Source organism: Quercus suber, unplaced genomic scaffold (genome assembly GCF_002906115.3).
Source record: "Quercus suber isolate HL8 unplaced genomic scaffold, Cork oak 2.0 scaffold_592, whole genome shotgun sequence".
Lineage (NCBI taxonomy): Eukaryota > Viridiplantae > Streptophyta > Magnoliopsida > Fagales > Fagaceae > Quercus > Quercus suber.
This window is the reverse complement of record NW_027070037.1, coordinates 321,651-333,424: the sequence shown is the minus strand read 5'-3', so window position 1 is coordinate 333,424 and position 11,774 is coordinate 321,651. Positions and strand designations below refer to the sequence as shown.

The window sequence follows — 11,774 nt, the reverse complement described above, 5'->3', positions numbered from 1 at the left end:
ATGATTCTCATCAAATTGATATCTAAGACTTAAGAATACATGCTTTGAAGAAGAATCCTAAGAAAATTTGATATTTGTAAATCTGAACAACTGTTTCTTATTCCAAATATTAACTTTATGAAATGTGAACGCTGTCACCCTTAAGGTCATTCAGATTGAGGAATAGTAGGGTAGCTAAGGACAGTAAAACATACATTTACTTATTGAAAAAAAGGCTCAGGATAGGAAAACAACTATAATCATCTCATTATCTGCATAATGACAATCGGAAGAAATGCCCTGTGCCTCATGCAGTGCCTCAGCTAAGCTCAACCAACTCACATTGTTCAATGTCTTTTATATTCTCATTCTCAAAATATGCATATAATATAAAAATGCTTGGCTGTGTCTTGATAAGAGGGTGTGATTATCCATCTTATGTGTGAAACAGAGAATTTTCTGCATCTTAGAGTGTAGTCATAGGAGAGCCGGGGCTAGCCAAGACGCCCGGACGAGGCGAGGCACCACTAAGGTGCCTTTAGTGAGGCTCTCGCCTTTACAGCCTAGGTGAGCAAGGTGACTGCCTTAAGCCATGAAAAAGCTCTAAGGCGAGAGCCTCAGTGTTTTTAATTTAATTTAATTTTTTTTTTTAGTTTTAAATTTTGAATAGAAGGTTTGTTGTAAAACCTATCATTAGATTATTAATTTTAAAAAGCGTGTTAGAAAACCTATTGTTAGATAAATTATTTTACAAGAGTTTTTTGTAAAACTTATTGTTAGATTAATTAATTTCTAGTAGAAGCTTGTTATAAAACCTCTTTTTAGAATAACTAATAGAGCCTAAACCATGTTAATCTTATTTTGAAATCATTTGATAGACCTCATTTTTCATGCAACACATTTTTTTGATAAGTAATAAGTTTTATTGATATCAAAAAGGGACACCCTAGTACACAAGGAGTGTACAAGGGGTCAACAAATCAATTGCAACACATTTAAAAACACTTTATTACAAACGCTGTTATGTAAGCCATTGCTTCTTGTAACACTCTCTGACTTGCAAGGACTTCTTGAATCCAGGTTGGAGATGCAATGACCATTTTCAGAAGTTTCTGCATTAACTGGGACTTTATCAAAAGCTTCACAAACACTTGGCCTAGTAATGCAGAGCCAAGTTCTTAAAGATTCATTGCAGTCGCTGCTGTTGCCAGCAACAGGCAGATGCCATGATCCTTTTTTTGATTCCTGAAATCCAGATTAGTGTCTCAACACTCCGTACAAGAAATGAATCAAGATATAGTTTTTAATTAATATAAGAAAGATTAAATGGAAACAGCCAGTTTCTTGTAAAAAAAAATTTAGGAACACATAGGCCATCAAAATACTCCATATGTACAGCCCAACTAACAAGCACCAACAGTCATTCCATTAGCCACAAAACTGTAGCTTTAAGGGAATTATATATAAATTTGTGCATAAAGCTGCTTGAAGAACAGCCTTTTCCATTCAAGGGGAAAAACCTGATAAAAATTTTATACGGTAGAGAAAAATATATAAAAAATTCAAGATGGGGTGGGTTTTGGTAGACTTTAGGTCCAAATAAAAGTAACATTAACAAGCATTTTTTTTTTTTTGGTAATGACAGACTATAAAAGTATCAAAGTATAATCTTGTACATTTATGAGCCATTATAAATGTAATGTGTTATTCAAGATGGGACTCCTCCTTCCCCCTTTCCTTTTTCACGTGCCTTGAAGGTTCATCTCATTTTAATGCAGAAGAAGATTGAAAAAAAATGACCTTTAGCTCTGTTGTTATGAAATATATGATAAACTACAAATGCCCAAAATCAGAAACCACAGGAAGTCACACAGAACATCTACGCATATTTTTACTTTCATTTGAAAGAAGTCAATCAATTAATTGGATTTAGACTCTATGCTCTAGTCTATCATAGAAATGTACCATGAACAACCACCAATATGGCTTGAAGTCATCAAAATTGTTGAACTTGTCCAAATTAAAATGTACATGGAAGTTACTAGAGGTATATATAGGAAACTAGCAAAAAAAGAATTTTATCAGAGGACCAAAAGTTTTTGTTCAGTAGCACAATGTGATAGACATGAAGTGTCTGTTTGGCAAAAATCATTTTTGCCAACTTATTTTACTATTCAGCTTATTTTTGCTACTATTTATGGGTCTCACTGCATTTTTGGTACTATTCATGGGTTTCACTGTACTATTACAGCTAACTTTTACCTTTATCTACAGTACTTTCAACAAAAAGTTTTCAGTTTCAGTAAAATAAGGAGATCCCAAACAGACCCGAATTCCTCATTCCCTTCCAATTAAATTCCCCAAAGTGTATGCATAAAGTCGCCCAAAGTTTAGTGGTTATGAGATACATTGTACAACTTTGTTGAGTGCTTAAGGACTCATTATATATCACACAAGTGAAAAAAATTTCATCAAGTTCCTATGTGATTGCAAAACATCATTCCTATTATATACACCTTTCAAATTTCAAACTCACACAAAATCATTAAATATCTATCAAATTCCCAATCTTACCACATTTTCCCTCTCCTTTTAATATATCAAGATCATAATCCATTTTGAAATCTAATCTAATGAGTATTGACCATTATGGTTTTTTATTTTTTATTTATTTATTTATTTTACAAAGTAAATAAGGATTTTATTGAGTAAGACTACTTCATAGTTCATATAAAAGGAAATGAACACATAGAAATCTAAAGAATTACTAAAGGTTATGTACAGCTCAACAATCATTTTAAAAAATCAGCAATGGAGATTGACCGTGTATGGATTTAGATTTAATACATAAAAGTTAAGACAATAATGTGGCAATTTCAGCATGTCAAAAGGCATAACTGTTCATCCCTAAAGTAAAATTTCAGCATTAAAAATGGAGCCTGTGTAGTGACCAATGAGACAAAAGTGACAAACACAAGCACACAAACTTGCACATTCACGCGCTTGTGCGCACACACACAGAAAATTAATGCTGAAATGGATTACGAAGCCTAGAGAATAAATCTCTATAAAGACTGTCATCAAGTTGAGAAAACTATAGATGAAATTTTTTTTATAGGCACATATGGGAATTGTTTTTATGAGACGAAAATTTAAAGAACCAAATTATGAATGGTACCTGGATGACAGAAGAATATGGAGGCGGCATCTGAAGTTTCAAGTTACCTTTCACAAAAGTATACCGAACCTGGAGCATGGGATGCAACAAATGTTTATTCATACAACGAAATAGGGACCTAACATATGATTCTCATCAAATTGATATCTAAGACTTAAGAATACATGCTTTGAAGAAGAATCCTAAGAAAATTTGATATTTGTAAATCTGAACAACTGTTTCTTATTCCAAATATTAACTTTATGAAATGTGAACCCTGTCACCCTTAAGGTCATTCAGATTGAGGAATAGTAGGGTAGCTAAGGACAGTAAAACATACATTTACTTATTAAAAAAAAGGCTCAGGACAGGAAAACAACTATAATCATCTCATTATCTGCATAATGATAATCGGAAGAAATGCCCTGTGCCTGATGCAGTGCCTCAGCTAAGCTCAACCAACTCACATAGTTCAATGTCTTTTATATTCTCATTCTCAAGATATGCGTATAATATAAAAATGCTTGGCTGTGTCTTGATAAGAGGGTGTGATTATCCATCTTATGTGTGAAACAGAGAATTTTCTGCATCTTAGAGTGTAGTCATACGAGAGCCGGGGCTAGCCAAGACGCCCGGACGAGGCGAGGCACCACTAAGGTGCCTTTAGTGAGGCTCTCGCCTTTACAGCCTAGGTGAGCAAGGTGACTGCCTTAAGCCATGAAAAAGCTCTAAGGCGAGAGCCACAGTGTTTTTAATTTAATTTTTTTTTTTTTTAGTTTTAAATTTTGAATGGAAGGTTTGTTGTAAAACCTATCATTAGATTATTAATTTTAAAAAGCGTGTTAGAAAACCTATTGTTAGATAAATTATTTTACAAGAGTTTTTTGTAAAACTTATTGTTAGATTAAAGCTTGTTATAAAACCTATTTTTAGAATAACTAATAGAGCCTAAACCATGTTAATCTTATTTTGAAATCATTTGATAGACCTCATTTTTCATGCAACACATTTTTTTGATAAGTAATAAGTTTTATTGATATCAAAAAGGGACACCCTAGTACACAAGGAGTGTACAAGGGGTCAACAAATCAATTGCAACACATTTAAAAACACTTTATTACAACATTTCAATACACTAGGAACATATGATTTAAGTTGTATATGTATAATAAATACATCTAGAGTTTGGTGCCTCGCTTTACTCGGGCTAACACATTTTTGTCGCTTCACGCCTCAGGCAAAACAAGCCCTTGGTGCCTTTTACTTTTGACTACCTTGTCTTAGACAAAGTTATAAGTCAGTTCTTTGACCATATTAAAATGACAGATTTGGCAATTCATAAATGAACTTTTTGGACAGAGGTATTATAGACAAGGATTTGAATTTGAATTTTTGGTTTAAAACTTTAAATGACTAGAAGAGATTATGAAATGGCTTTTTTTTCCCTTCTAATGATGAAATTAATAGATGGATTTGAGCTTTATTAATATGTGGATTTGAAATGATTATGTGTAAGATGTCAATTCAAATCTATAATATTAGAAGTGTTAAGGATTGAGCAAAATCTTAAAAGCTCAAATCATCAGTATAGTAAGATTTATATTAGCATTTGCTCGTCAATCAAATGATTTTAAATCCTTGAATACAATGCAACAAAACAATACTGAGCAAAAGGAAATACGGTTTAATAATGTAAAACCAAAAGCATCCCCACCTCTAGCCAAAGGCGCGCTCTTCTTTTTTGACAACTAATAAATTTATTGATGAAAAGGAACTACCCTGTGTATACAGGATGTATACATAAGATAGGCTAAAGAGTTACAAAATGTGTATCTCAATTGAAACAAAAGAATCTATGAGATCTACAATAGAAGATATATCATTAGGACTCAATACACATGACCGTTCAAATAGCCAAAGGCACCCTTTACTGGAAATATAATTAAAAGAGAGATATAATTATAATTAATAAAAGCACAGAAAAAATATGAAACAAAAATGACTATGTATAGGATAAGCTTTTCAGGCAGCACATACTTGATGTCGTTCTTTCCATTTGAGAAAAAAGCTACTTCCAAGGAGTTCAAAAATGTGATCTCGCATTTCATCATTTGTCACAAGTAAACTCTTGACTTTTACAGCAGCATACATCCAATACCTGAATTATATAACCCTTCATTAATAAATAAGAGAGTGATATAAGGAAAATATGCAGAAGCTGTTGAAAACTGAATGAGTCCTAATTCATACATTCAAAATCAAAATGACATAAAAATGGATGTGGTGGTTTAAGGGGAAATACCAATCATCATTGGAACCAGTTGGTGTTGTATAAAGAATGCCGTTATCCATCCACTCCTCTACCAGCTTTCTTTGGGAAGGATTTTCCAGAAGTGCCCGAAGACGTTTGTTATGCAAGACAACCAGCGGCCATTTGTTTCCACTCCAATTATACAATTCTTTCACAACAGCATCAAGCTGCTCTATTGCAATTTGCAGGACATAAACATTAATGAAAGATACAAAAATTAGTGGTTAGATAGAAAATACATTCAAAATCAAAATGACATAAAAATGGATGTGGTGGTTTAAGGGGAAATACCAATCATCATTGGAACCAGTTGGTGTTGTATAAAGAATGCCGTTATCCATCCACTCCTCTACCAGCTTTCTTTGGGAAGGATTTTCCAGAAGTGCCCGAAGACGTTTGTTATGCAAGACAACCAGCGGCCATTTGTTTCCACTCCAATTATACAATTCTTTCACAACAGCATCAAGCTGCTCTATTGCAATTTGCAGGACATAAACATTAATGAAAGATACAAAAATTAGTGGTTAGATAGAAAGAGAAGAGGGGGAAGAGGGGGAGGGAGGAAACCAACACAAATAGAATGTACAACCTGGGAGACACTGAATCCACCATCTGCAAAATTTTGTTGGTAGAGCCCAATATTTGCTCCATCCACTATAAATTCAAAATCACCATGTGTTTCCAGCCAATCCTTGAATAGGACATTTCAGTGAAGAAAGAGTATCAGTAAAAAGTTAGAAGAGATACAAAGTATAAAGCACATTAATAATTTGTTTCTGAGCAGAGAAAATGAATCTTTCATATACAATATCAAAGATTAAGTGGTCCATGAGTTTTAGAAGCACAACAAGCAATAAAATCCTGTACACCTACATTAACTAGTCAATGATGTAATGACCCAAGGAAAAGCGCTAGCCATATCTGCACTATACCTCAAAAGGACTAGTCACAATTGAGGCTCCTTGTAATTGTTAATAAAGCCCAATTCAACCCAGTAAATACCCAATGTGGGACCAATCAATCAAATTGGGGCATCACAAATGAGTTACCACCAGCCAAACCACTGGAACCAGACACTAATTCTATCATGCTGTCCAAAACAGACTCAACCAGTAACATTCTAATTAATCTGAAAATCAGAACCAATGATCAATTTGGTGACAGAAGCAGTAAATCAAACTCATTTCAATTTCTTCTAATTCTACGTAAATATATACAAATAACATTCCACAAAAACAATTAAACATTCAAAGTAGCCATATTATCTAAAATCCTTCAAAACAGATACCAAAATCGAAAAAAAACACACACACACACACACACACACACACTCACCTGGAACTCACTAAAGTTGGCCTTAACCTCCCTTTCTAAAGCCAATGCAGCCACAGACTGCGCAAACCTCTCAGTCTCAGCATCATCAATGTCCACACACGCCAACTGCACCCCACATCCACCACACCGCCCGGCTGAATCCACATTGGCTCTCTTGACAACCCAATCACCCTTCCCAATCCACCCCAAACCATGCCACCCTCCCCCGTTTTTCTCCACCGCCTTTTCGACTCTCTCCACCTCCCAATTCACCTCCCCCACCTCTCTAGCCTTCTCACCACAAAACCAATCCTCAATAGCCTTCGCCGTGGTCGAATCCCCAACACTCCTCACCACATTCCTCAACTTATGCAAATACCCATAAACCCTTTCACCATTCCCAGTCTCCGAGCTCACTTTCAACAAAGCCGCAAGCTCCGGCTCCTCTAAGCTAACCCCAACTTTACCCATTTGTTCCTCCACCTCATAAGCCTTCTCCGCCTCCAAATTCTCACAGAAACACATCAATGCCGGGTCGTAGGTACGCAGCCTCGGCGCAATCTCCATGGATTTCACAAGACCAAAGGCGTAATCCCCGTCGCCTTTCGCGGCGGCAAGGCGGGCGGCGGAGGTGATTGAGGCCTCGTTGGGCTTGATGTGGAGAGACAGCATGTGATCGTATATGCGGAAGCCGTAGGTCAGAGCGAGGGGTTTGAGTGATGGGTCGGTGACGGAGTTGGAGCAGAGGTAAAGGAGAGTATTGAAGTGGCTCTGGTTGAGGCGCTGTGAAGTCGCGGACTCGTATAGCGAGATTGCGGCGTGGAGGTCTTTGTTTTTGGAGCAGAGTGTGAGGTCTGAGTGGAATTTGGCTTCTGGGGTTTGGTTCTTCTTCTTCTTATTCCTGTTATTGTTGTAAGTGGTGCCGGCAGAGGCGGCGGCGGCGGCAGTGGTGGTGGCGGCGGTGGTGTCGTCCATGGCTTGAAAGTCTGAGAAAAAAACCCTTTAGATTCAAAAACCCTGCTAGAGTTAAATGGGTATTTGTGTATGGGCTTGGTCGCATTGGGCTTAGGCTGGCAAATAGAGTACTATTTACATAAATTCAACAAAATTCTAGTTATGAAATTTTTACTAGAAAATAATTTTTATATTTTAGCTATTACTTTTTTAAATACACACTACACTTCAACAAACTCTTTATTTTTATTTCTAATATATTTTGTAAGGACTCGATTTGCGTTTGACCCTGATTACAAATGGGTTTTCAGCCCAATCAAGCCCAAATAATAAATTTGTAGAGAGTGAGTTAAAGGTTTAGGCGCTGGCCGTCGTTCACCAAGCATGAACTCTTTTTTATAAAAAAAAAAAAAAAAAATACTTAGAGTTAATTTACAACTAGGGGAATGCTCCTCGGCCCATGGCCGAGGAGCCCATTTTCTTCTCTTTTTTCTTCCCCCCCTCTTCTTTACTTTACTTGCTTTTCTTATATAGTCTTCATCTTCCTATCTCCTTCTTCCATCTGTTGATCATCCATTCGCCTCCATTCTGGCCATCCGTCCCATCAGAGGCCTTATCGGTACTCAAGTGGTTCACTCTGATCAACGTTGCTTTGCTAAGGGGTTATATCCCCATTAATGCGGCCAGAGGGGTTAGTTGAATGCATTAAGTGTGAATGTGACACCTTGCTCTGGGCTTGTCCCCTCCCAAAAATTATCCTTAGTATGCCAAGGACGAAGAGGTCCTCGGCGTGGGTCAAAAAAGAGGCTTTGTCTAACTTAGCCTTGGCTGGTCAGTTCTCCTCGGCCCTGGCCTCGGGCCTATTACGCGATGGGCTGTGGCTGTTAGGCCCATGGGCCCCACAATAGCCCCTCAAAACCCTGCTGCACGTTCCCTCGGACGGGGAGGAGGGTTTTGATACCTGTGGGCCCTCTTAGGCGAATCGCCCCACTTTGGTTTGTGCTAATGCTGGCGACTTTTCGACTACTCGATGTGCGTTTTTTGTGTTTCAAGACTTAATGTGTGCCCACATTAAATTTTGGCGGCACCACGTTTCCCACTTTCAACGGTCAGATGGTAATCGTTCGGTGAGGATCTCCTGCTTTTATGGGCAGACAGTTACATTTGGAGAACCTAAGGGGGAGTATAAGTACCTGTTTAAAACGTCTGGTTTCCTTATTTTCGCGCTTACAACCATTGATGCGTACGACTTAAGTCTAGCTCAACTTGCACTCTTCCTGAAGAGAATCGCCATACTTCTGTAAGTCTTCTTCTTCTGGTGACCCCAAATTTCCTTGATTTTACTCCTCCTTTTCTTCTTTTAGAGCTTTTAGTCGTCCTTGGGGAATGGGTAAGTTTAAGAAGTTGGTTGAGTCCGACGAGATGATGAACAAATTCATTGTCGACTATGGAATACCCAATAATGTGAGTTTGAAGTACTGTGAAGAAGGGGAGTGGTACCTCAAGAGGAGAGAGGGTGAAGTCGTGATCCCGATAGTCGCTTTCGTAGAAGGAGGGATGAGAATCCCTATAAGGCCGGTGACTCTCAATGACCTTAGGCATTTTCGCCTGGCTCCTACCCAGTGTGCCGTGAATGTATTTAGGATATTAGGGTGTGTAGATATCTTGAATGAGAAAATGGGGCTGAGACTGACTCACCACGATGTGAACTGGTGCTATAACCTTCATCACCTGAGGGGTAAGACATACTATATGAAGACAAGGGACGATAGGATTCGTCTCATCCAGTGTCTTCCTGATTCCAATAAGGGGTTGACTCAAGATTTCCTCATAGTGTCGGGGGAGTGGCACAACGGCTTTCATTGCCCAACAGTAGAGGGGGAGCCAGGTAGGATATCCGAAATAGGAGACAATCTAGGTTTCAGTATTTTTATCTTTATAACCATATATCCGCTTTGGTTTATTAACCATAGGAGTTTCATTTTTCTTTTCGCAGATCCGCACGCCTTCTCACGTCATTTCCACCTGGTTAACAAAGCGGATTTGGAGACCGTTCTCAGGTCAGACCTTTTCCTGAACGAACCTGACAACCAGGTCAGAGCCGCTCATCAAATCCTCGGATGCGGCCTAGCTCAGAAATCATTCCCAATCCCGAAGTACGTAATTAGAGCTCGTGACCCTCGGCTTATGCAGATAACCGTGGTGGAGGACGGTTTTGCATTTTCCAAGGGGTCTTATATACCTGAAGGCATACCACTAGCAGGTCCCTCCTCATCCCAACAAGTAACGGTGGCCGAGGGAGGACTATCTAAGAAGGCAAGGGAGGTGGTTGAATTGAGTTCTTCCGAGGATGAATATAGTGTGTTTGACCTAGCTAATCAGTCCGAGGATCCCCCTGGTGACCTAGGAGACCCTAATTTGTCCGAAGCCGATCTCCGGTCCCTAAGAGTTGGTACTCAGGCTGAGATGGGTTTAAAAAGACAGCCCCAAACCAATCTTCTTGACTTGCTCGAAGGCGGTTCCAAAGAGGGTGTACCAGAAGAGTCGCAGCCCCAGCCCCCAGTACCTCTGCCCCAGATTTTAACTGTGCAAACTAGGTCGTCCTCTGTCTCCATAATATCAGACCCCCAGACCGAGTCTCATGACCCGAAAAGGAAGAGACTTTCTAAGGGTAAAGAGCTAATGGATGGGAGCAAATCTCACTCCCCGCCCGAGGAGGGTAGATTTCGCAGGCCTCCGAAGCAACTGAAGCTCGGTGGTCAACGGAAAGGTAAGAAGGCCATCCAGCAGTCCGAGGCTCAAGCCTGGCTACCCGCTGCCATGCTCCACGATCAGCCCCTGATGGATAACGCCTCGATGCGGGAATCTCAAGGAGCCGAGGGGGCTCTCATAGCCGATGCCCTGGAGAAATCTCTTCTTCTTTCTACTGACATGGCCGAGCTAAAAAATATGAGTGGGTCAGAGGTTGTCCTTGATCTTAAGAGATACCTAGGCATGGTGGGTCCTTTGGCACCCATTTACTTTATTCGACTTTTGTCACTTAGTACCTTCCTTTCTCTTTACGGAGTTACTTGTTTTCACTGGCAGGCTATCCAGGCTCTCTTCAGGTTAGATGAGGAGATCGATGGCCAGAGTAATGCCTTAGCGCAAGAGCGTGACAAGTTCTTGGAAGCTGCTAATACCCTCAAGAGATCCGAGGCCGACCTAAAAAAGGCGACCGAGGATCTGGAGGAGATGACAAAGGCCAGGGACGCTACTGCCTCCGACCTAGCCGTGGCCAAGAAGTAAGCTGAGGAACAAACTAATCGCTTGCAAGATGTTGAGGGTCAACTACAGACTGCCAAAGGGAACATTGTCTATATGAGGAAGAAATTGACCGCGGCAATCCATGAGAAAGGTGTTGCCGAGTATGCCAGGGACGAGGCTGTGAGAGCCAAAGACGAGGCGGTATTTGCAAGAATAGACACTGAGTGCTCTGTATAACAGGCAGAGGAAGAGGCTTTCGCAGATGGGGTGGCTAAGACTGAAGCTATCCTTCGGGCTCAAGTTCCTGCGGTGTGCAGGCATTACTGTTCTCAGACTTGGCATGAAGCCCTCAACCAAGCAGGGGTTGATGCCTCATCTGACCTTAGGAGGGAGGATAGGGTATATTACCCTATTGCAATTCGCGAGACTACCCCTGTTGCTCCCGAGGAGGGATCCTCATTACCAGCGGTTGAGAGTCACGATAAGACCGCCGAGGATGTATCTTTGACTGACCAACCATCCGAGGAGATTGAACCCCAGAGGACGTTGGGGGGAGCTAGAGCCAAGGGTTAGGAAATACCACAAGATGTGGCGAGGCTCCCTGCGGATCCTTCGATTCAAAGCCCTTAGGCCTTGGCTAAAGCCTTTGATTTGCTGATTGAATTAATTTGCCTACCGAGTTGGGGGAACTGGTATACGACATAGGATAATTTTGTTTATTTTCTCTTTCATTTCATTTTGTTTCTTGCCTAAGTGGCGTTGTAAGGAAATTGTATACTTTCTGTTTAAGTTGAATGCTTAGTACTTTGCTTC

General features: G+C 39.8%; 1 protein-coding gene across 1 annotated transcript; it reads right to left on the bottom strand.

The window, feature by feature from the left end:
• Positions 1-996: 996 nt before the first annotated feature.
• Positions 997-7,799, bottom strand: LOC112030575 (proteinaceous RNase P 2; the record flags this gene model as incomplete). Its single annotated transcript, XM_065764912.1, is given in 6 exon segments — positions 997-1,224; positions 3,158-3,226; positions 5,174-5,294; positions 5,739-5,914; positions 6,037-6,138; positions 6,783-7,799. Coding segments are annotated over 6 exon segments (1,650 nt in total), but the record flags the coding sequence as incomplete, so codon positions are not given.
• Positions 7,800-11,774: the final 3,975 nt, after the last annotated feature.